Below are 26,169 nucleotides of genomic sequence, written 5' to 3'. Positions count from 1 at the left end.
AAATCTACTCCGGAGAGGATGCTGTGGAAAGGGTTAGCAGCTTTAAATTGCTTGGAGGAACCAGCATTGACAAATTGAAGTGGGCAGAACACATTTCAGTTCTTGTCAAGAAGGCTCCCTAACATCTGCGCTCGCTTAGACATTGGGGATCACCTTGCATTTCTCCGTTTGCTGCCGTAAACTTCTATGGGTGCACAGAGGAGTCCATCATCACGTCTTGGTACAGTACCTGCTCAGCTTGAGATCATAAAGCAGGGAGGCAAAGGCGGCACAAAATATGACTGTCACCCAAGTGCCATCTGTTCAGGACGTGTACAACACTCACTGCTTTAGAAAGGCAAACAGGATAATTAAAGAGCTCAACCATCCTGCACACTGGCGCCATTGGCACCAGTCGAGAGCATCTGTCCAAAGATCATAAGGATGCTGAACTGTCAGTCATAACAATTCAAACAAACAAGTGTATACATACAGCATAATAATTGCAAATCCATATTGTATTTCATTTGTATAGATACAGAATATGTCGCATGCTATGTATACATTCATTTTATTGATATCTTTTATTGCATTTTTGTGTTCTGAGGAGATATGCAAGTAAGAAGCCGTGTACACCTTGATGCTAAAAGGAGACATTACGCCCAATTTCCTGAATCCACTTTTCCATGTCAGGGTTGAAGCAAGAGGCTACTTGGGTCATCTCAGGTGCCAACGTGGTGTCCCATGGCAATCAGAGGACGCCTTCAGGCAAAACAAGCCAGTGAATGGAAGTTGTTCATCTTTGGGAGAAGCACACGAGGTAAGCATGAAAACTCCACACAGACAGTGAGCGGGGGGCTGCAGTGCTAACTGGCATACCCGCCATGGAGGAGGTGGATACACAGAGAGCGATGCTCGCTACCATGGGATTACGATATCTAAGCAATGAAAGGCTCATTCAATTAACCTTTGTAATTGACGATCGTTAACGAGGTCTCTTCAGAGAGTTTAAACATTCGTATGTCTCTGTGGGGTCTGCACCTTAATTAATATTCATTAGCTTGAGTAACATTTCATCAACTCAGATGACTTCTTTTTTTCCTTCAATTAGTTTTCTTTGACTCTCAGAGGATGTTATTCTCACTCATCCCAGTCGTCGACACCTCAAGTCTCGTTAACGCGCTGCTCCAATGGCGGGCGATGATTTTTAAATTCTCATGATCTGGGCACAACTGTAGCCCCCCAGCCCCCCCCCCCGATTGTAAGGCTATGCTGTTACCAAACAGATGTCACTGAGTGTGTCCCCAAATATCCGATACAAGCAGTACCACTGAGTTTAGTCCAGGGTTAAGGGGTCAGAGGGCATGAAGAAAAGGGCCATTTTTGCATGTCTTGTATTGTACGGTAGCAGCAGCTACGTCGCTATCTTTATTTATGCTGGGCGAGAATGTTTGCGATGGAATTTGTTGCTCACTGTTGTGTGTCGTCTTCTAGACATTCAAAACCAGCTATAAGGAGGCTGGCACAGACAGTCTGCATGCATTAGATGGCAATGTCAAACGCTGGCAGTTATTCAAGGCCTTTGACTGGCAGGTCAGCAGCTTTTAGAGATGCTGGAGTGTACAGAACATAGAAGAGAAGAGGTGGGCAAACCCCGAACACCACAAGGACGGAGACTACTCTTTCTTCTTTATTCGCTTAATTATCACCCTGCGTTGGATCGTGCCTTTTGACCCTCGGGCCGACTGGGCGGAAGCAGCAGTACGGGGTTTTCCATAGCCATACTTTCGGAAGAAGAGATACAAGGTGTCGAGGCGCTCATGCAGTTCGGAGATCCGCCGCTGTAAAGATTTCACTTCTTTGAACAGGTCATTCACGGTCTCTGACAAGGGGCGCACCCTGGTGGAAAAGAGGAGAAAACATGAAGAAGGGACTGAAAACCAAAATTCAGTTTCATCTTGGACTGAAAGGCACGTCAGGAGAGAAAGAGGAACTCTGGGCCATTTATTGTTTTATCATGGAAAGGTATCGGCGTGACATTTCTGAAGACATAAATTCCTTGTTTCAACGCGGAACTCTCTTCTCGTAGAACCACAGTTACAGTGCATCCGGAAAGTATTCACAGCGCATTACTTTTTCCACATTTTGTTATGTTACAGCCTTATTCCAAAATGGATTAAATTCATTTTTTTCCTCAGAATTCTACACACAACACCCCATAATGACAAAATGAAAAAAGTTTACTTGAGGTTTTTGCAAATTTATTAAAAATAAAAAAAATTGAGAAAGCACGTGTACGTAAGTATTCACAGCCTTTGCCGTGAAGCTCGAAATTGAGCTCAGGTGCATCCTGTTTCCCCTGATCATCCTTGAGATGTTTCTGCAGCTTAATTGGAGTCCACCTGTGGTAAATTTAGTTGACTGGACATGATTTGGAAAGGCACACACCTGTCTATATAAGGTCCCACAGTTGACAGTTCATGTCAGAGCACAAACCAAGCATGAAGTCAAAGGAATTGTCTGTAGACCTCCAAGACAGGATTGTCTCGAGGCACAAATCTGGGGAAGGTTACAGAAAAATTTCTGCTGCTTTGAAGGTCCCAATGAGCACAGTGGCCTCCATCATCCGTAAGTGGAAGAAGTTTGAAACCACCAGGACTCTTCCTAGAGCTGGCCGGCCATCTAAACTGAGCGATCAGGGGAGAAGCGCCTTACTCAGGGAGGTGACCAAGAACCCGATGGTCACTCTGTCAGAGCTCCAGATGTCCTCTGTGGAGAGAGGAGAACCTTCCAGAAGGACAACCATCTCTGCAGCAATCCACCAATCAGGCCTGTATGGTAGAGTGGCCAGATGGAAGCCACTCCTTAGTAAAAGGCACATGGCAGCCCGCCTGGAGTTTGCCAAAAGGCACCTGAAGGACTCTCAGAATTTCAGGATTTTCAGAAAGAAAATTCTCTGGTCTGATGAGACAAAGATTGAACTCTTTGGTGTGAATGCCAGGCGTCACGTTTGGAGGAAACCAGGCACCATCCCTACAGTGAAGCATGGTGGTGGTGGCAGCATCATGCTGTGGGGATGTTTTTCAGCGGCAGAAACTGGGAGACTAGTCAGGATAAAGGGAAAGATGACTGCAGCAATGTACAGAGACATCCTGGATGAAACCCTGCTCCAGAGCGCTCTTGACCTCAGATTGGGGTGACGGTTCACCTTTCAGCAGGACAACAACCCTAAGCACACAGCCAAGATATCAAAGGAGTGGCTTCAGGACAACTCTGTGAATGTCCTTGAGTGGCCCAGCCAGTGCCCAGACTTGAATCCGATTTGAACATCTCTGGAGAGATCTTAAAATGGCTGTGCACTGACGCTTCCCATCCAACCTGATGGAGCTTGAGAGGTGCTGCAAAGAGGAATGGGCGAAACTGGCCAAGGATAGGTGTGCCAAGCTTGTGGCATCATATTCAAAAAGACTTGAGGCTCTAATTGCTGCCAAAGGTGCATCGACAAAGTATTGAGCAAAGGCTGTGAATACTTATGTACATGTGACTTTTTTTTATTTTTAATAAATTTGCAAAAACCTCAAGTAAACTTTTTTCACGTTGTCATTATGGGGTGTTGTGTGTAGAATATTGAGGAAAAAAATGAATTTAATCCATTTTGGAATAAGGCTGTAACATAACAAAAGGTGGAAAAAGTGATGCACTCTGAATACTTTCTGGATGCACTGTATATGTCATGGTCTCATCCTCTACTGTATACCCTTCTTCTATACTTTCCCACATGAGTGGAGCCACAATGCACTTGTACCCAGGACTGGAATTGCTATTGTGACACCTGTTAACTGTATTCATTCTTCATTATGTCACGGCATAAGAGTGTGTGTGACAAACACACCATAGAAGCTGGATGTTCAGCAGCAGTCACAGACCAAAGCCCCCCAGTGTGTGACGCTGTTCAGGTGGCTCTTAGTCCTTGTGGTGACTCACAGCAGGGAGATCTCCGGGAGGCTGTGCTCTTCTCTCGTATGGCAGCTCATCGTCTGACCTCATAGAGCTGTCTAAGATGTAGTTCTGGGTACTTGGAATTACTCTGAGCCCTTTGACTTCTGACATATCTGGCAGAGTCGTCATGTGTCGTAACATATCTGGAGCTTGTGCGGTTAGGGTTGTGAGCAGCATTGTGCTTTAATCAGCTGGCTCAGGCCCGTTCCTATTTTATCAAACCTAACAAATGATACATGTGGTGAAGTCACATCTTACAAAATCTAAAAGTGAAGAGTTTATATTATTAGAACATGAGAACAATTGTGACAAGTGAGGTAACAATAGTTAAATATTTTGGTATTTTCCATGTTAAAATATAGCATCTGTCTTAGAAGTACAGGGAGATTCACTCGGAAGAGGCCCTAAATATTCTGTAATAACTCTCTCTAAGACGAAGCAATCTGAACAAAAGAATGTGAAATGTTCTCCTCAGTATATGGAGCTTCGAACAAGCTGGGATGCCCCTACGTCGGCGCGATGAGGTAGGCGTCTGACAGCCATCACAACGTTTAACCTCCGTTTGCAACTTCTGGGTGCCTACCACCCGTACCCCTTCACTCAGTCACTCAACTTCTCATCAGGATGGTGGTGTACAGGATTGAGCAGCATGTCTTCATGGTGCAAACCTATTGGGTCACCTATTCGTTTAAGCTACGTCAGAATCAACTGGATGATCGTGAATTAACGGATAGTTACTTCCAGCAAGACATGTCACACATCGGCAAGGATTATGGCAGAAATTGTGTCCTTCTTTGGCAACAGGGTCATTTCAAAGGGGCTTTGGCCACCACGGTCGCTGGAACTGACCCCGCCAGACTTCTTCCTATCGGGTGTGCTCAAAGGAGATGTCTATCAGAACAAGCCTTGCACTGTGGAAGATTTAAAGGAAACATCCAACCTGAAATTGCTGCTATTCCCCCCCCCGAGACGCTTGCCGATACGTTCAGGAACATGAAGAGCCGTGTTGAAATGTGTCTGGTAGAAAACGGAAACCATTTCCAGCATCGTTTACACATACGTCAATGATAGAGCGTATTTGATTGCTTCATCCTAACGGGGGTTACAACAGAATATTCGGGGGGCCTCTTTCGAGTGAGTCTCCCTGTATAAAAGGGTTAATAAATGTCAGAAACCTGTTCAGACATATCAAGACACCAAGTAAAGGCCAAGTGAACAACAAAGACAAAGCTGTACCAGGAGAAGGCTGATGTCATACACAAAATGTACAAGGAAACGATTAAGAGATCAGCAGACAGTTGTTGCATACACAGGGATTTTAAGGGTAATCGCTGAGCATTATAGATATGAGAAGAATTGGAGAGTGGTAGACCTCTGTCCTTATTTGGCTGACCATTCTGTAACAGGCTGCTGTGATGAATGCTCCCTCGTTGGCATTTGCTGAAGAGATAATTAAAGACACCATGAACGGGTTTCCTCCTGCCTGGTTTCTGACTCAAAGAGGACTTAATCAAACTTGTCCTAGTAAAGGATAAGTTTCTTTCTTCAATTAATATGTTGATTTCTACCACACTATCCAACTAATTCTTTCAAAATAACATCAATATCTAAAGATTCCTAAGGCCCTACTCGACAACTTACATGTGTCTATGTTTCTCTGTGTGAAGAAAAAAAAGCTTTCCAATATTTGTGCAAAATGTACCCTTAATACATTTGCAACTGTGTTCCTGTTGAACTCATTTTAAAGGTGTACCGATCCCCGGATGATGCAATTATAAATGAAATAATAAGGTGTAAGGAATGGCCAGCCTTCTTACCAAGCCGGGACGCCCTTGGGATGGAAAGACAGGGAGAGACAGCTTACACAGGGCTTTGTCTCCCCTAGGATGCTAGATGGCAGTGATCCCAAGCTCAGATCCCCACATTGGTGCCCATGGGGCATGCTGGGTATTATAGCCCTTGGGGACAACCCTGTTCGGTTCTGTGGAGTCCATCAGGGTAGGGAGTTGCAGGATTGGGGAGTCCATATGTTATTGGGTCTCTGCCTCACCTAGATGATGCAGAAGATCAGGGGCAGCTAGAAGTAAAGGAACTGCCTACCTTGCATCAGGGAGCCAGAGTCGGGTGGAAGGTGGACGAAGGAGGAGTGGAGGAGGCAGTGTGATGCTAAGAGAAGGAAGACAAAGTGTGTGTTTATTGTGCTAAACAGTGCTTATTGCAAAAACCGTGGTGGTGGGAAACTCTTGTTGAGAAGAGTTTTCCCCAATAAAAGACTCTTTGGGCTTTTACCTTGTGTCTGTGCCTGTTTGTGGTGGGTGTTTGGGGAGCTGGAGCACCCCCTGGTGTCCACAAAGGAGAATGAGTGACCAACACTACTCCACTACTCACCTCACCCTATACAGACCACACCACACACTCTAACTACCTATATATATTTGGGTTTCAAGAATGAAAATTAAATAACGCACAATGCAACAAATACCCATCGAGTGACACCCTTCCCAATACTTAACACAACGAAGTGAGCCCCCAATGTACAGCACACCATCAAAAAACAAATTAGTGTTATGATGGAAATTGACATAATAACACAGATGTCTAGGCAGTGTGATGATATCCTTCCAAATAATAAAGAACTGAATACTATTCACTCTACCAGTAGGTGAGCTTCTTCTCAAGAGATCCAAAAATCCTGTAACACTGTGCCTTAGCCGTCTTAAGGTAGACTGTCTTCTTTCTCTTCTTCCATATCCACCCTGCTGTAAGTCTCCTTTTCTGTATTTATCACTTTTGTTTGTGCCTCCCCTTTCTGGCAGTGCAAGCCCCAGTTGGTGTTTTCCCAGTCATAATTCCTGCCACCGACCCCGTAAGACTCGCTACTTCTCTGAGATTCAGTCGGACGATCAGACTCCTGCACTCGTCAAAAGAAAACAACGTGAGCAGACAAGCAAAAGATCTCCTCATCCTCGTGACCGACAAAGTGACGCCCTCAATCCCCTGGACTGATTCCCTACATAATTTAAGACACTTCCATCATGTCTCCTCTTAATCTCAGTTCGCTCACACTGAAAGGGTTCGGCTCCTTCCAACTCTCATCATAGCTCATACCACTCAGCGCCTTGTCGCTCTTCTCTGGACTTTCTCTAGTGCTGCTATGTCTTCTTTGTAGCCCAGAGACTAAAACTGCATGCGGTACTCCAGGCTGTAACGGTTTTGCATGAAAGATATGTCATATAAAATGTAAGGTGTTCTCTGTATATTTAGTTTGTCCCTTTAACTCTTTTAGGGCGTTGGTCAACATTCGTCGACACAAGAGGTTTTGGGTGGATGTCGAGGGCGAAAAAAGCTGTAAACGTCAATAGCACTCATCACTCACATGCTAGGAGGACTGTTAGACTCATTGGCTTGACATCGAATCCCTGTGTGTGTGTGAGTAGCATAGAGTTAATAATGTCTAGAATGGCACTGACATTGGGTGGGAAGGTGAAGCGAATGCGCAAAGCAAAATACTCTGTGCATATTATTTATTTATTTTTTTGTGTGTTATTGCTGAATCGGAGTCTGACTTATTGATCTCCGATTTTGATGCAGACAATCTGGAAATGGAAAATGAAAGTCAGGTACCTGCATCAGCTGATCGGTCCCCACCTGATTGTAGTGCAGAGCACGCTTGTGTAGCTGATGCACCTACGGCAACATTTGCCCTGAGAGGACTACAGATACAGATCCATGGGAGGCGAGCTGGCTACTGGACTTCATCAAACGACACATCATGCTATTGGACACTACGGATTACAGTGGCCAACAAGCATTGTGCTACTGGGATTCTTTCACCTGTACTTTAACAAATTTCACTTGCTTCACTTTTCATCCAGCATGTCTCGTTTTTTAGTTATGATGTTCCAGGTCTTGGACAACTAGGGTGACTGGACAGTAAAGGTGATGCGTTTCAGCATTTAAGAAATAAGTTTGGTCTCGAGAAAAGTGAAGCCAAAATTAAGGAAGGTGTTTTTGCTTGTCCTGAAATCCGTGAACTGATGCTTGACGAGGAGTTCAAAAGGAAACTGAAGCCAACTAAATCAGCACCGTCATTCGTGCAGGTTGTCCAGACTTTTCTTGACAGTCACAGAGCAGAGAATTATACTGAGCTTGTGGAGAATATGCTGGAAGTATATTAGCTTACGGGAGCCAGAATGTCACTGAAGACGCATTTTTTACATTCTCATCTCGACTTTTTTCCACCAAATGTAAGCGATGTCAGAGATGAGCATGGGGAAAGATTTCATCAAGATACAAAGGTGATGGAAAACTGATATCGGGGAAAATTTACTCCGAGCATGATGGGTGACTACTGTTGGTTCTTGCAAGGAGAGACGGATGTGCAGTACAAGCGCAAAAGCGAGTGCCTCAGACAATTTTGAGCACACTGACCTCACTTTTATATTGAGGTAAATTGACAGAAATATGCTTTAAAGTGTCTCTGGTATCGTCTTCTGGTTTGATTTCAGAATAAACACATCAAAACAATTTTGGTGGGACAGAGGTTAAACTCCAGATATCATGTTGAAATATTATATTGATATTCAAAGTGTCAAAACAGCAATGATGTGTATCTCAAAAACCTGACGTGTTAGCTTAATTCCAATTTCATATATGAAATCAGTGTAAAAAACTTAATAGAGAGCTGCTCTGAAGTTCCCAGTAGCAAACAAAAAATATTTTGTTGTAGACCAGTGTTACCAGCAGCTCGACTACACAAACACAGATCCATGGGAGGCAAGCTGGCTACTGGACTTCATCAAACGACACATCATGCTAGTGGACACTACGGATTACCAGTCGCTCAACTACACAAGCAGGTATGTGATAAGTACACTATATGGCCAAAAGTCTGTGGACACCTGACCATCACACCTATATGAGCTCGTTGGACATCCCATTTCAAAAGCACACACATCAATCAGGAGTTGGCTCGCCCTTTTGCTGCTATAATATCCTTTACTCTACTGGGACACCTTTTGATAGGATTTTGGAATCTGTCAGTGAGAATTTGTGCCCATTCAGCCAAAAGAGCATTTAAGAGGTCAGGTACTAAAGTTGGATGAGACGTCCTGGCTAGCAATTGGCATTCCAATTCACCCCAGTGGTGTTCAATAGGGTCGGGGTGCAGGCCACTCAAGTTCCTTTGTGTCTTTATGGACCTGCCTATGTCATGCTGGAGCAGAAAACAGCCTTCCACAAACTGTCACCATAAAGTTGGAAGTGCACAATTGTCTAAAATGTCTTTGAATGTTGCAGTATTAACAATACTGTTCACTGGAACCAAGGGGGCCAACCCAAACCTTGAAAAACAGCCCCAGTCCATTTTCCCTCCTCCACCAAAGTGTACATTTGACACTAGGCAGTCTTGAAGATCACGTTCTCCTGGCATCCACGAAACCCAGATTGGTCTGTGAGACTGTCAGATGGTGAAGTGTGGTTCATCGTTCCAGAAGACATGTCTCCACCGCTCCAGAGTCCATTAGCCAACACTTGGTATTGCGCTTAGTGATCTAAGGCTCGTGTGCAGCTGTTCAGCCATGGAAATCCATTTCATGAAGATCCCAACGCATAGTTCTTGTTCTGATGTTGCTTCCTGAGGCGTTTTGGAAGTCTGTTGTGAGTGATGCAACAAGAGTTTGGGCGATTTTTGCATGGTTTGTGTTTCGGCACTCGGTGGCCCCACTCTGTGAGTTTGTGTGGTCTACAATTTCATGTCTGTGCTGTTGCTGCTACTTGATGCTTTCTCTTGACAACAGTAGCAGTTACAGATGATCAGGACTGATCTAGCAGAGCAGAAATTTCATGTACTGACATGTGGCAAAGATGACCCCCCATTGCATGGCTAAGTACTTGATTTTATGCACATATTAACAATGAGTGTAGCAGAAACATGGAGGGATATCCACATACTTTTGGCCATATAGTGTATGTGAACTTACATACCGTAGAGGCTCATGGAACATAAAACAAAGTGACGTTTGTCATCATTAAGTATTTTATGTTGACTTATAGGGCAGTGTGGTGGCGCAGTGGGCGCAGTTAGGAGACCCAGGTTCACTTCCCGGGTCCTGCCTGCGTGGAGTTTGCATGTTCTCCCCGTGTCTGCGTGGGTTTCCTCCCACAGTCCACAGGCATGCAGGTTAGGTGCACTGGCAGTCCTAAATTGTCCCTAGTGTGTGTGCTTGGTGTGTGTGCCCTGCGGTGGGCTGGCGCTCTGCCTGGGGTTTGTTTCCTGCCTTGCGCCCTTTGCTGGTTGGGATTGGCTCCAGCAGACCCCTGTGACCCTGTGTTAGGACAATGACTGACTGACTGACTGTTGACTTATGTGTGAAAATGTATGTGTTATGAGTTTTTTGGAAAAAATATTCAACTCTGGGACAAAAGAAAAGAAAATAATTAGCCCTAAAAGAGTCAAGATGTCTGCTCAGTAGGATGTGTAAAGGCCGCGGGAGTCTGATTGGTAGGCAATGTATAAAGCGGACTTTTAGAAAGAAGAGGGCAGCTGGTTTTTTTTTTTTGCTTATCTGTTGTGTGGGGAGTTCACAGAGACGGAAAGAGAACACACAGTGAAGAACCGAATATTCAGTGCCAGAGGAGGAACACCAGCTGGAGAAGAGGAGATGAGGGGTTCACCTCTGCATTACTGCTAGGACTTGTCAGTCTTGGGGTCTGTCGGACGTTTATCTTCCTCTCCAATTCCACCTCAGATTTTTTTTTTAATATTCTGTCATTTTCCCCATAGGACAGGGGTGTCCAACTCCGGTCCTGGTGGCTGCAGGTTTTCATTCTAGCCCTTTTCCTAATCAGTAAGCAGTTTTCACTGCTAATTAACTCCTTTTCCCTTCATTTTATTAGTCCTGTTTTTAAGGATTCAGTCCTCTGAATTGACTCGTTTCTTCATTAAATAACAGCCAAACAGAAATGAGACGTGAGATGAGCCAACAGATCACCAGCTAAACTGGAATATCAAACTCCAGCTAATTTCACTCCAACCAGTTTCTTAATGAGTTGCCAATTCTTGCTGTTAATTAAAGCCGTTATTGAATATCAGGACTTGTTGTTGCTCTCATTCTGCCACAGCAGACTGTTGAGTTTCTGTTTTTTCTAAGACCACCGTCAAGATGTTTTGGTGACCTGAGTGGACCAACATGGCCAAGACCTTCACCTTTCTTCATTTTCAGGTTAGCTGGTCATGTGGTGGCTTGTTTCACATCTTGTTTCTGCTTGGCTGCTCATTAAAGAAAAAGAAACAACTAAGGGGTCTGAGTCACGTCGATTAAAACGAAGGCAAAACAAGTTACAGTAATCCCTCCTCCATCGTGGGGGTTGCGTTCCAGAGCCACCCGCGAAATAAGAAAATCCGCGAAGTAGAAACCATATGTTTATATGGTTATTTTTATATTGTCATGCTTGGGTCACAGATTTGCGCAGAAACACAGGAGGTTGTAGAGAGACAGGAACGTTATTCAAACACTGCAAACAAACATTTGTCTCTTTTTCAAAAGTTTAAACTGTGCTCCATGACAAGACAAAGATGACAGTTCTGTCTCACAATTAAAAGAATGCAAACATATCTTCCTCTTCAAAGGAGTGCGCGCATCAGGAGCACAGAATGTCACATAGATAGAGAAAACAATCTCTAGCAAACAAATCAATAGGGCTGTTTGCTTTTAAGTATGCGAAGCACCGCGGCACAAAGCTGTTGAAGGCGGCAGCTCACACCCCCTCTGTCAGGGGCAGGGAGAGAGAGAGAGAGAGATAGAGAGAGACAGAGTTTGTTTTTCAGTCAAAAATCAATACGTGCCCTTCGAGCTTTTAAGTATGCGAAGCACCGTGCAGCATGTCGTTTCAGGAAGCAGCTGCACAAAAGATAGCAACGTGAAGATAATCTTTCAGCATTTTTAGACGAGCGTCCGTATCGTCTAGGTGTGCGAACAGCCCCCCTGCTCAATCCCCATACATCAGGATCAGAGAAAGTCAGCGCAAGAGAGACAGAGAAAAGTAAGTTGGGTAGCTTCTCAGCCATCTGCCAATAGCGTCCCTTGTATGAAATCAACTGGGCAAACCAACTGAGGAAGCATGTACCAGAAATTAAAAGACCCATTGTCCGCAGAAATCCGCGAACCAGCAAAAAATCCGCGATATATATTTAAATATGCTTACATATAAAATCCGCGATGGAGTGAAGCCGCGAAAGGCGAAGCGCGATATAGCGAGGGATCACTGTAATCAGCAGCAAAAACAGCTCACTAATTAAGAAGATGGTTAGAATGAAAACCTGCAGCCACTGCAGCCCACCAGGACCGGAGTGGGACACCCCTGCCATAGGATAATCACAACCTGAACAATTTTTCTTTTCCTTGATATAATATTGCCCTAATTTGGGACTGATGTGATGTTTCGGGTGCATTTTTGTTTTTTCTTCCTTCGTCTCACACTTCATAGCACACTTTTCATATACTCTGTCACTAAACATGTGGTCGTTTATGGTCAGAATCTCAGCAGTTTATCGGGGGCTTGATACTGACTGTCCTATCCTGCACTAAATAAATAAATTGTAACCACTAGATTTACAGGGTTATACAAATCTGAGGCTCCTGGGAGATTTTAGGACCTTCTGGGTTACATGGTGAGACCACCCAAATGCATTACACCGTATAACTTAAGCATAACCTTCATCGACTCCACAAATGGTGCTACTGCTTTTTACATTGCCTTGGATAAAAACATAAAAGATGATAATTTATACAGTAACCTAGCATTCTGCTAACCTTCTTAACGGCTTCTGTGCCCCGAGAAGAGTCCACTGTGACTCCTCAGTCCTTCTCCTAAAGAGCACTTTCATGCGTACTCACATCTGACATTTTTACTTCCCACAGTATATTTACTTACTGTACATTCTTGTAAATTTCATGCAGCAGGAAAAGGACAGTATTGCCATTCCCCTGTCCTCACAAATTATTTGTTTTCTCTTCTGGTTTTTCCAGTGCTGGTCACTGAGATCTTGAGCCTATCATTGCAGGAAGCAACTCTCAGCAGAGTGTAAGTTCCACTCACACCCGAACAACGGAGTGTCACCAGCAGAAGGAAAGCAAAGTCCTAGAGGGGACTCAGGAGGAAAGAAAAAATGTGTGAAAGCCCAACGTAGAGTCAGAATGGGTTCCGAACACCGTGAGGTGATAATGCCATCTTCCATTTCCATCTGTCAGCCCTACACTTTCCTTCCAATAGTGTTGTATCAGTACTCTTGTGCTTGGCCTTAACAACTTGATTTGAGGTCAGCCTCCACGTCCGTCAGATTATCATACGAGTCACAGCCGTGCCATGATGTTTATTCTGTCATTAACTAGAGAGTTCATAAGCAAAGATTCTCAAAAAATGCTGCCAAGTGGAAAGACCTGTCAACTTTTGGCTTGTAAACTGAATAAATGGGCCAACAAAGAATATTTACAAAATAGAAGATTTATATTTGAAAATACTCTATGGCAGAAGAAGCTCAAAGCAGCACAAAAGGCCCAGAAGAACCTTCCTTACACAAGAGACAATCCAGGGGCCACAAAACACAAATCCAAAGACGAGTCAAAAAGCAGAGCAAGAGGTCAAAAAATCCAGAGAATCGACAATAAGCACAGTGATAATCACAAACCAACTCACCAACACCAGCAAGCGCATTCAATGAACCGCAAGGGACTCTGTGTTTCCTCAGCATTTATAGGGTTGAGGGCAGATAGACAGTTGGCCCTGCCTCTTGGGGATTCACTCAGAAGGTACAAGGAACATAACAGAACACACATAGACACATAGAAAATAAATAATACACAAAGCTGATGAAAATATCGAATAATGCAAATAAAATTAACATAAATAAAGGGTGGAGTGCCCTCTCAGGGTTGGTAGCGAGATCCTGCCCCAAGTGGAGGAGTTCAAGTATCTCGGGGTCTTGTTCACGAGTGAGGGAAGAATGGAGCGTGAGATCGACAGGCGGATCGGTGCGGCATCCGCAGTAATGCGGGCATTGCATCGGTCTGTCATGGTGAAAAAGGAGCTGAGCCGCAAGGCGAAGCTCTCAATTTACCAGTCGATCTATGTTCCTACCCTCACCTATGGTCATGAGCTATGGGTAGTGACCGAAAGAACGAGATCGCGAATACAAGCGGCTGAAATGAGTTTCCTCCGCAGGGTGTCTGGGCTTTCCCTTAAAGATAGGGTGAGAAGCTCAGTCATCCGGGAGGGGCTCAGAGTAGAGCCGCTGCTCCTCCGCATCGAGAGGAGTCAGATGAGGTGGCTCGGGCATCTGATCAGGATGCCTCCTGGACGCCTCCCTGGTGAGGTGTTCCGGGCACGTCCAACTGGGAGGAGGCCCCGGGGAAGACCCAGGACACGCTGGAGGGACTATGTCTCTCGACTGGCCTGGGAACGCCTTGGGATTCTCCCGGAAGAGCTAGAAGAAGTGGCCGGGGAGAGGGAAGTCTGGGCATCTCTGCTCAAGCTGCTGCCCCCGCGACCCGACCTCGGATAAGCGGGAGACAATGGATGGATGGATGGATGGATAAATAACAATATTAACACCAACAAAGGAATGAGACAAGACATAAAAAAGGAAATTGAGCACCAGCCAGGGGAGGAACCCCATAACACATAGAGTCGAACTAGTGGGTACCGATTACCTGCTTGGATACCCTTCATCCCAGTCAGGCAAGACATACCTGGAATATTCTGGAAGGACCGAATTTGGGTCACTATGCAGGATCTTCTTCACCTCAGAAAAGATGCTGTTCCCCCACTTGTCCAGGATGCGAGTCACACTCTTCAGGGCCTGGACATTCACACGGTCCGCTGTGGAAGGATGGTGTGGACTGAGAATTAGCTGATGGAGCTTCAAGGCCGGCTGAGTTATCAACAAATAAAACAATCCCTCTTCCTCCATAGATCCGTCTACTGGAGCCTCAGTGCCTAATGCTGCTGATACACGTGTTGGCCATCACGGCTCGGAAATGTATCAAGCAGGATTGAAAATGGATAGATGGATGGAAAGTTTTTAGGATATTTTCAAATTCTGGGTCATGAAGAGTTGAAGTCAAAACCCAGATATTTCAAGCAGAAGGCAGGAACCAACGATGCATGGGGTGCCCATCCACAGCAGAGCACATTCTTGCTTTCCCATTTATTCCCCCTGGAAGGAATGGCAGGGCATGAAGGGCATGGGAATGTACAGTAACTGAGGACAGACAAGGGTCAAAAATGAAAGCACCAAAGCCAAGGTCATAGTCAAAACACGCATAAAAATTCTTAACACCCTGAATGAAAGTAGCAAACTAAAATGTTCAAAGTTTATCGAATCTTGACTGTAACACGTCACCATCATTAATACCAGCCCATTTCTACCACAACTTTTCAGTGGGAGATGTTACCAACAACAAAATGCCACAGAATCACAGGATCTGGGATTAAACTGGTAACCAAAGTGGTGGTGACAACAAGAAGTAAAAATAAAAATTCAAAAACAAATACAAAAATGCAAACCTCAGGGTCATAACATCCAGTGAAGGCCAAATCAACTCTGGAGTGGACCTTCTTCTTTCTGTAGGCTCGCTCAGCTCTTCCCTCACAGTCCAAATCTTCTGTTACGGTCTGCGTGTGTCCTGTTCTTTTGAGCAGGATGATTGGTCAGAATGGCTTTGATGCGATTGGTTGCTTTGGTTTTGGTGACGCGATCAGAAGAGGAAGTGTGAGTGTGAGACACGTGAGGAGGAGAAACGGCAGAAGAGGCACATTTGAGAGGGACGTATGAAAACGGGCAGGAGGAGAGAAAGGGGAAAGCATCCAGAGCACTAAATGGAGGGCAAAATTCAATGTGCAGAGAAGAAAAGAGCAGAAAACAGCACACAGACACTAAATCAAGTAGGTGGCTTCCTTAAAGTAAGTAAGTAAGGAGGCACAACATTAGACTGCTGGGCAGATTCAGCGCTCCATTTGCATTCCTAAGAATTAGTACTTTGTGGGTGTGTATTGGTTCATTTTGTGTGTGTTTTTAAAGGTAAAATCTGTTTTGGAGATTTTTTGATTATTTCTATTTGATTTGATAAAGTTTAATTTTATTTTATCGCTCTTTGTTTATGGGAGGAGGTAGCATGCGTTACGTTATTGATTACAATTATGCCATGAGATGCGACGACATAAACACGAAAGTGATCTCATTGCACCATATCCTTCGGGTCGATGAGACGCCTTGATATCAGTTCTAGAGTTAGTTAGCTTCCTGAACCTTACTATCAGGTTGCTGATTTCTTTTTGCTTTCGACTTCTGATTCTCGTTTTGCTCTTGTGTTCTGGTTACCTGATCCTTTACCTTTTTTCGATTCTGACCTGATTTCTCTTTTTGTCTACGGCTCTTGCTTCGTGTTACCATCTCCTGGCTTTCTTCCTTCACCGCCAGCATATCACTAAAATATTTCCTACGACCATCTCTCTTGGTAATGTTATGTTATGAGTTGTGTGTTTAATTTATTTCATTGTACTCATCATTTGGCATGAATGTACAGTATACTCGTTTTGGAGGTTTTCTAAACCAGAGAATTCATTTCTGGTTTTTTAATCCTTGATTCTTCAAATAGTTAAGGATTTATGTGAGTTGCTGTTTTAAGTTTTCATGATTACCGCCATTATTTCCAACCTGTTGCTAGGTCTGCGTCCCATGTTGTTAGGGGTGTGGCCTTAGAGGTCGTGACCCACGATTTAACTCTTTGAGGGCTGAATTTTTTTTCCACACAATGCACTGGTTTTCATACATAAAATCAACATAAAACATCTGTTGCAACATGCTGTGGCTGCTGTTGGTGCCTGTTCGGGGCACCTTGATGGTGAGCAGGAATGCATGGTGGGCCAGCTACCTCTCTGTCTTCGCACAGCAGGTGGGCGACAGTGGCAGTCATAGTGTGACGCAATATGGTTTGTACCTCGTCATCATAAGTGGTGGTCCTCCTAGGCGAACGCTCCTGTAGGTGTATCAGCTACACGAACGTGTTCAGCACCACAGTCAGCTGGGGGACTGATAGGCTGATGCTGATACCTCACTTTTATTTTCGATATCTATCTCCAGATCACTTGCATCAAGCACCGAGTATGAAAAGTCAGAGTCTGATTCAGCGATAATACGTAAAACGTCCATGGAGTATTTTATGTTGCACATTTGCTTTAGTCTCACCAGATTTCGATGCCATTTTAGAGGCTGTTTACTCTTCACTACTCATTCACATGCAGGGAATCGAGGTCAAAGCAACAAAGCTACGTAACTTTCCTTCAATCCAAGAGAGTCGAAGTAAAACGTAAGGGCGAGTTTTGTTGCAGCTTACAGCCGACTACCATCCTCTACTCCTGAATTTTGACAAAAGTCAACATCAGCCCTGAAAGAGTTAAAGGATGAATTTCCTTATTTGATCTGCGGATTCAAAACCTTACCAGACCTTTCTCTAAATTTGTCCTTGTTATTGTCTTTTGGGCTGCTTCGTCTTCTGACCTCCATTTTGCCTCACACTCTGGTTTAGTTGTAGTCCTGCTGATCTGCCGGCTTTGACCCATTTCTCTCTGATTGCTCATCTCCTAGTTCCTCATTATAAATACTCCTGTTGGTACAGGTGGCTGGACAAACACCATATGTAAGGAGAGTCCAGGATGGAGTCTGTGTCCATGTTGACACAAGTGAGCCATGCAAATGATGAAGAAAACCTATTTAGTCAAAGCCGGTGGCACATGCTCAGTGTCATCAGGCACCACAATTGCCTTTGATTCCTTGTCTGCATACTTTGCACTTTGTCATCTTTGCTGATGGCTCCAACTCTCCCTGTCTGCTCAATAGAAACACAAAGCTCCAAATGTGATGCAAGACTTGCGCCATTCAGGATTGACGTGGAGTCAATTGATCGTGGCATTGTGACCAGAGAGAGTAAAAAATACTTTCAGGGACAATAAGAAGGGCAAGATCGTTAAATTCTGAGAAGAAGGACTAGCAATGAAGAGTTTCGGTTGAGCTCAGAAGATCAGGAATGCGGAGTAACAACATCCAGCATTCAAACTCAAGATAACCAAGGCAAAGTTTGAAATGCTAGGGCTAAGGTCAAATTCAGACGATGAGGAATGCAGAGTAACAACATCACAATCAAAGTCACGATAACCAAGGCAAAGTTGCTAATGCTAACCTACAGCGGTAGCCTTGTCCTAACTACGCCTCACAAACAATTTTGTTTAGTACACCTTTGGAATCCAAATACTTGAGTCAGTGAGTGGTGTGTGCAGCCATCATTTTATGACATTTGTGTGACGACCCAATGTACACAAGAACATCCAACCAGCAATCAAACAATCAAAGCCCCAACAAACATAATGCGCAATAATGGAGGTGCTTAGTAACAAAATGAATAAGAAAATGAATGTTTTAAAAATCAAGAAAAATGATAAAGCTTATTATTATCCGCTCAAAATGTTATTAATAATGCTCGTTATTTCCGAGCAAGATGAATTCACAACAGCAAGGAGGAGCTGAAGACTTGTGGATGGAGTTGACATGTAAGCTTTACAACTCCATGGAGCTCATGGCATTCTCACCTCCTTCTCTGTAATTCCAGTGGCCGTAATCAGACTTCGCATCCTCTCCTCCAGTCAGCGGAGCTGCCAACACCATCACCATCACGACTATTGAAAAGGCAAAACGTGAAGCCATGTCTCCTCAGGCTCTTCTGCTAAGCTGGTGACCAGAATTGGACGTGCTCTACAGAAAATGTGGAGAAAAAGGATGCTGAGGTGAGAATCTGCCCTGCTGACGCACACACACACACACACACACACACACACACACACACACACAGAGATGTGTCGTGGGAAACGAGGCCCCTCATTGGACACCTACTGGTTGATTGTGCCATAACATAACATAATTATCTTAAAGTTATATAAAGTGCTAACACTTCACACAATGGTTTGGATAACACCGAATGATAAGAACAGATGTTAATCCTACAAAATATAATACATGTAGCAACTTAATCATTAGAGTGAGAGGAAACTGAAAATAATAAGACCTGTTCTATAAAACTTAACAAGGAGTTAAAAAGCAGTAAAGTCAGAGGTGATTGGTGCAGAAGTTACTGTGTGTGACCAACAGGAATACATTAAGATGGAGGAAAACGAATGACATCGTTATAAGCAGAGGTGAAAAGCAGAAATCCTTTGTCAGAGATCATCTCTATATATATAAAATCCAACGTCACTTGGTCACTTCTTTTACCTTCTCCCATGATTGCTCCGTTTGGCTGGGCAGCCAGCTCTAGGAAGAGTTGTGATTGTTCCAAACGTATTCCCATTTAAGAATTATGGAGGCCACTGTGCTCTTAGGAACCTTTCAGTGATGCTGAGATTTTTTGTTGGCTTCCCCTCAACACAATCCTGTGTCTCTAAGCTCTGCAGGCAATTCCTTTGACACAACGGCCTGGAGTTCGCTCTGATAACATGGTGGGATCTTCTACAGACAGGTGTGTGCGCCTTTCCTAGTCAGGTCCAATCAGGTGCACTCCAAACAAGGTGTGGAAACATCTCAACGATGATCAACGTGTCCCAGCAAAGCCTCTGAATACTTTGTGATATTTTTTGTTTGCTATTTTTAATATGAAGAATCATTTAATAATAATAAAACTTTTATTTCATACAAATTCCATCTCGCCATCAGGAATTTACAAAAATGTCTGAAATTCTGCTTTCACTTTGTCATTCTGGGGTATGGAGTGTTACTTGATGAAAGATGAAATTAATTTAAATGATACTAGCATAAGGATAAAACCTAACAAAATGTGAAGAAAGTGATGAGGGTCTGAATACTTTCTGAACTTTCTGCACATGCTGGTAACGATGGTGATGCAGAGGAGGGTCTTTTAGCATCAAATAATAAAGGAATACGACATCAACAGGACTTCTCAACATTGTGTCACACGCGTGCGCATGGCAGGCAGCTAAAGGACTTGAATGATGGTAATCCCACCACAGACCAGGGGGTGGCAGCGTGCCCTAACCCTTTCTGTCTCTTTATCCTGCAGACAACCTGAGGGAATTCCCACCTGAACGTTTTGACATCACTTTCGTGGACCAGATGATGTCACTCCCTCCACCCTACTATAAAAGCGCCATCTTGTTAATCTCCAAGTGTACGGAGTGGCTACCCCCAAACCTTTTCCAGTGTTCATCTCTTTTATTCACACCCAGTAGGACTCTAAAGAACCTCATGGTGTTCTGCTGTCAACTGAAAGGAGTATCTTCAACAATTCTTTATTCAGCGTGATGGATTAGAACTCAAGTGACCAGTAGGAATGAATCAAGAAACTTTATCAGAAATGAAAAATAAACACAAGTCCAAGAAAAGTATTAATATAATATAATAATAACCAACAAAGGATGTGGTAAAAGAGTCAGGCCGCTAGCTAAACTCTCAGTGCAGCAGGAACAGCTGCATGCATCTCAGATGTAAAAATTGTGTTAACGGCGAGATAAATAAACACACTAAAAGTTAGTTATTATTAAGCTCAAGTGGCTCATCTTTGTAAAAGAAGAGAAAAAGGGACATATGGGGCTATGAAAAAGACAAAATACACACTGCTACATAAGACCGATATTATGAAAGATGTTCTCACACTCTGTAATTTGAGTCACAACTGCTGAACCCCGGGCATATTGAATCAAAACACCTGCTGCTCCTCTTAACTCCTATGACTTTAGAATCACAGCCCGCCATAATGTTCTGTAGGCACGACGTGCACCTCAGCCCCCCGATGTTTGAGCCCGACATGGATGGTGTGATGAATGATTGTCCAATACAGGCTAAGTATGATGATAGGATTTGTTTGTTTTTTTGTAGACTAGGGGGCTCTGCTCCCTGCTCGCTTTACTCGCCCACCCCCGGGTTTGGTTAACTGAATATATAATTTAAAGAGATTGTTATTTTAATGGGAATTATTACATATGCATTATTTTCAGTTTTACTTTAAAACTTTAGTAAAAACAACATTTGGAATTAACTTTTCTTCAAGATCGCATTGAATTTTGATTCCGTGTTTGGACTTACATCGTGACAACACAACGTATAACTGTTCGTGAGTGAATATCGTTTCTTTCTCTAATAAATAAAACAATTTTTTTGACTGTTTCTTTCTTTCTTCTTCACTTCGTCATTAATGTGTCACCTAGAAGTTATAAAATTATTTTCCTGATAAAATTTATAAGAGCCGAGAGCGTAGGAAGTGTGTCTGCCAAAAGCATTCACACGACTGAGAGGTTAGATGACCGTGGTCTTGTTTGAAAATAGCTGTAAGTAGGTCGTGACTTGAAAGAATCTCATGTTAAAAGTCTCCGTCTCACTTCATACCGCGCCAACGTGTTTGGAAACATTTAATTCTCACTGGCAACACGAACTAGACGATCTACAAGTCTCTGACCTAAAGTTTACAGTAATCCCTCCTCCATCGCGGGGGTTGCGTTCCAGAGCCACCCGCGAAATAAGAAAATCCGCGAAGTAGAAACCATATGTTTATATGGTTATTTTTATATTGTCATGCTTGGGTCACAGATTTGCGCAGAAACACAGGAGGTTGAAGAGAGACAGGAACGTTATTCAAACACTGCAAACAAACATTTGTCTCTTTTTCAAAAGTTTAAACTGTGCTCCATGACAAGACAGAGATGACAGTTCCGTCTCACAATTAAAAGAATGCAAACATATCTTCCTCTTCAAAGGAGTGCGCATCAGGAGCAGAGACTGTCATAAAGACAGAGGAAAGCAAACAAATCAATAGGGCTGTTTGGCTTTTAAGTATGCGAAGCACCGCAGCACAAAGCTGTTGAAGGCGGCAGCTCACACCCCCTCCGTCAGGAGCAGGGAGAGAGAGAGACAGAGAAAAACAAGCAAGCAAAAATCAATACGTGCCCTTCGAGCTTTTAAGTATGCGAAGCACGGTGCAGCATGTCCTTCAGGAAGCAGCTGCACAAAAGATAGCAACGTGAAGATAATCTTTCAGCATTTTTAGACGAGCGTCCGTATCGTCTAGGTGTGCGAACAGCCCCCCTGCTCAATCCCCCTACGTCAGGATTAGAGAAAGTCAGCGCAAGAGAAAGAGAAATGTAAGCTGGGTAGCTTCTCAGCCATCTGCCAATAGCGTCCCTTGTATGAAATCAACTGGGCAAACCAACTGAGGAAGCATGTACCAGAAATTAAAAGACCCATTGTCCGCAGAAACCCGCGAAGCAGCGAAAAATCCGCGATATATATTTAAATATGCTTACATATAAAATCCGCGATGGAGTGAAGCCGCGAAAGGCGAAGCGCGATATAGCGAGGGATTACTGTAATCCGAACAATATATTTGATCTCTTTTCGCTGTTCCTGTTATTTCACCGAGCAATAATTTCCGTTTGTTTGCACTAATGTGATCTTTACTATCCTTTTTTTGAGACTTTCGAATTTTCATACTTCCGTTATCTTTAACCTGCTGTGCATGAGTACCGCGCCAACATTTCTGAATTCTTTACGACATTCTACTTTGTCATCTACTCTTTCTCCTTTATTTCCGGTCCCGGGCATGGACGTGAAAGTGCCTCTCCGAGAAAATCACGTCTCATCTCCTTCCAAGATTTTTTTTTATAATAGATAGATGTTGTGGCTCTGCGGCGGTACTATAATTTTTATAATATTTACTTCCTTAGAAGGCTGACGTCCTTCAACATCTGCAATAAGATGCTGCAGATGTTCTATCAGACAGTTGTATCGAGCGCCCTCTTCTACGCAGTGGTGTGCTGGAGAAGCAGCATAAAGAAGAGGGACGCCTGGACAAACTGGTGAGGAAGGCAGGCTCTATTGTAGGCATGGAGCTGGACAGTTTGACATCTGTGGCAGAGCGACAGGCGCTGAGCAGGCTCCTGTCAATCATGGAGAATCCACTGCATCCACTGAACAGGATCATCTCCAGACAGAGGAGCAGCTTCAGTGACAGACTGCTGTCAATGTCCTGCTCCACTGACAGACTGAGGAGATCGTTCCTCCCCCACACTATGCAACTCTTCAATTCCAACCGGGGGGGTAAACGTTAACATTATACAAAGTTATTGTCTGTCTGTATACCTGCATTGTTATCACTCTTTAATTTAATATTGTTCTTCATCAGTATGCTGCTGCTGGAGTATGTGAATTTCCCCTTGGGATTAATAAAGTATCTATCTATCTATCTATCTATCTATCTATCTATCTATCTATCTATCTATCTATCTATCTATCTATCTATCTATCTATCTATCTATCTATAAGTGGGGTGATCACACGGTGCACCCCACTCGTCCATTTGTGGAGCTAACGCTCCCTGATGGACACAGATGAGAACAAGGTGACATTTTGAAAATGCAGGATTTACGTGCTTCTACCAATCAGGCACATTTGCTGTACCCACGTCAGTGACACGTCTCCAAGGTCTGTTAATGCAGTCAGCTCAAGAAAATGAACCTATGAAGTCCTATCTGTAACTTTTAGATAAGGACCGGCGCTAAGGGTTGGCTAGAGAGTGAAGTGGGCCATGACTTGGCTTCACAGGACCCCTCATTTCCTTGCACTCTCGGTCTGTTGCACTTCTCTCATACCTTTCCACGGCTTCTGTGCCAGGCAGCGAGCCTCAGGAGACATTGGCACAGCTACTCCAACATCTTGACACACAGATTTCTATAATCCTTCAAAGCCAAGCCTCGCTCATTGACACATATGGTGTGCACACAGACAGCTGCGCACATCAGTCTGGAGAGACACGTGCACACTCTGCCTGCTGCATACAAAGCCTCCACCGGCTCTTGCTTCCTCACATAGAAGCACCTAACGTTTGCAGGGATTTAAATGTGCCCAGTTATTACATGTGCTGGAAGCCCCCGGTCCTGCTTCAATAAAGTCGTTGTGAATGTGCAGCTGTTAACTGGCAAAATGCCTGCTGCTGCTACTGCTGCTGCTGCTGCCCACTGCACAGTCACAGAGGACTTCACATTTCCTGTCCACGCACTTCAATGCTCTTACTTCACTTCACCGCCAGACCTTTAACTTATGCCCGGGTGGTACCTCACTTCCTCTGCTTTGCTTGTTCTACCTTATCTTGAGGGGGATTTTCTCCATCCTTTCCCAGCTCCTTGTCTTTGCTCTCTCCACATCATCTTTGCTGAGCTCCCCTTGACTCCAGGTGTTACCTGACCATTTGAGGAAGAGCCACACTGGAGCCCTGGCAGTGACAATAATGATGACGATGATGCTGCTACTCCAAGCACCCTCTGCAAGATATTTCTCCTCAATGCACATTGTCCCCAGTACAGTAGTACCCACATAGAAGGGTCCTTGGCAACACCCTAATATGCTCCACCTTGAGGTGGCACTAACCCTGCCCTCCGGCCACATTTTAACTAATAAAATACTTCCTACCTGTAAATTCTTCCTCTCTGGCACTCTCTCCCACGTCCCGAAGAGCAGCCCTGGTGCAAACGCCACAGAAATGTGAGAGTGATTAACTGCGCACTACATCCCCTCCGTCGCAAATCCCTCCTCATCTCCTCCCCTCGGTCTGACACCCCCTGCTGCAGATGCTGCCAGATGTGATTCACTCGGACTTCAGTGTGCCGCTCGCGCGTCCCTCACTGCACTGCACTGCGTCTGTCTGTGTGTGTGTGTGTGTGTGTGTGCATGTGGATGGACGCCGTTCGATTTCAACACAGGGAAAACTGGGAGAAGGTTTTATTTTAGGAGAGGATTGAAAGTATGGCATCGCGGGCATGTCCTCCCCTTATTAAAATGCTCAATAAGGAAAGTTACGGTGATGTCATTAAAATTGGTGGAGTAACAAAGTTGTGAAGGCCGGTGCTGCCATGCAGCTTTGCTTTTCCATGTTTTTTCTTTCTTTGCCTCACCTGCCTATCAGATGTTATGAGCTTTGCAGCAAAATGTCCACATGTGACCTTGATTCCTGTTTGTCACCTACATTCCCTTAGAAGGTGTGGAGGACAAATGTTGCTGTGATCTTTGTTAGTGGACGTGCCACCATTGAGTCAAAGTTTTGTGATGGAGTCGGACATCAGAAGTGAAGATGAAAGGCTTGCTGATGGGAAGTCTCCATGCTTAGGCTGTGGTGTGTCGGCCTGATGGACCCTTTTGTGGTTTTCAGGTTATTGTGTACCCCTCTGGCCGAGTTCACACGAAGAGACGTAGTCACCTTGACATCTGCAAATGTGCTACTGCATATAAAACAAAGAAGGACTAAGCCAATCAAATGCCGTTAGTGTAGATCAGTGATCCTGAATGGGCCGCATCGTCTGCAGGTTTTCATTATAACAGTTTTCTAAATTTGTGACCTGTATCTGAAAATAAAGAAGGATGATGGTCTTAGGAATCTGTTCAGGTCCTCACAAGATTTTAACAGTGCTCTTAGAAAAGAGAAACTATATAATTTTGGAAATGTCTGCCATTGTAAAATGAGAGCAGCAACAAGCCATGGAATTAAAGAACGGGTTTAATTAACAACAAGGATTGGCACCTCATTAAGCAACAGGTTGGAGTGAAATTGGTTGGAGTTTGAGGCCCTGACTTAGTTGGTCTTCTGTTGACTCACTCACTTCACAATTCCTCAGGGCTAAACCCAATTACGATATCTACAGGGGTGTATGGGAAATGGAGTCCAGAAATGCAACCCATGTTGGGGTCTTTGCGGACTACCTAACTGACCTTGTTTCCGCATGACCCGGAAGTGCTCTGGATGACTGGAAAAAGAAGCCAGAAGCAATTCCCAGGATGGGCTTACTAGAAAGCCTGCTGCCTCATTTAGATGGAGTCAGAGTTGGGATGCAGCGGGCAACACTCATTTTAGGAAAAAAGGAGAGAGAGAGAATGTAAAAGTCTGTATGTTGCCTGTAACTGTAATTGTATTGGCCTGAGTGGATTAAAAGTCCTTTATTTTAGAACCGGAGTTGTGTTGGGTCATGTGTGTCTGGGGTTAGGGAACTCAGTGGTGCCCCTTACTGTTCATATGACCAATGAGCGCTCATCCAGAAAGGCAATTCACACAATGCAACTATGAGGTGTTTTGGACTTGACAAATAGTA

The 26,169-nt window shown here is 44.1% G+C and overlaps 1 protein-coding gene across 1 annotated transcript; it reads right to left on the bottom strand.

The window, feature by feature from the left end:
- Window positions 1-478: 478 nt before the first annotated feature.
- On the bottom strand, window positions 479-24,596 carry si:ch211-243a20.3 (uncharacterized protein LOC100151507 homolog). Its single transcript, XM_051934404.1, has 4 exons — window positions 24,500-24,596; window positions 18,622-18,784; window positions 14,727-14,856; window positions 479-1,878 (listed from the first exon to the last, which is right to left on the bottom strand). Exons 2-4 carry the CDS (start codon window positions 18,734-18,736, stop codon window positions 1,656-1,658), a joined length of 468 nt encoding a protein of 155 aa, XP_051790364.1. The 5' UTR covers window positions 18,737-18,784; window positions 24,500-24,596; the 3' UTR covers window positions 479-1,655.
- Between the last annotated feature and the right edge of the window lie 1,573 nt (window positions 24,597-26,169).

The sequence above is a fragment of the Erpetoichthys calabaricus genome, chromosome 12, assembly GCF_900747795.2.
Source record: "Erpetoichthys calabaricus chromosome 12, fErpCal1.3, whole genome shotgun sequence".
NCBI classification, from domain to species: domain Eukaryota; kingdom Metazoa; phylum Chordata; class Cladistia; order Polypteriformes; family Polypteridae; genus Erpetoichthys; species Erpetoichthys calabaricus.
This window is presented reverse-complemented; position numbering and strand designations above follow the sequence as displayed.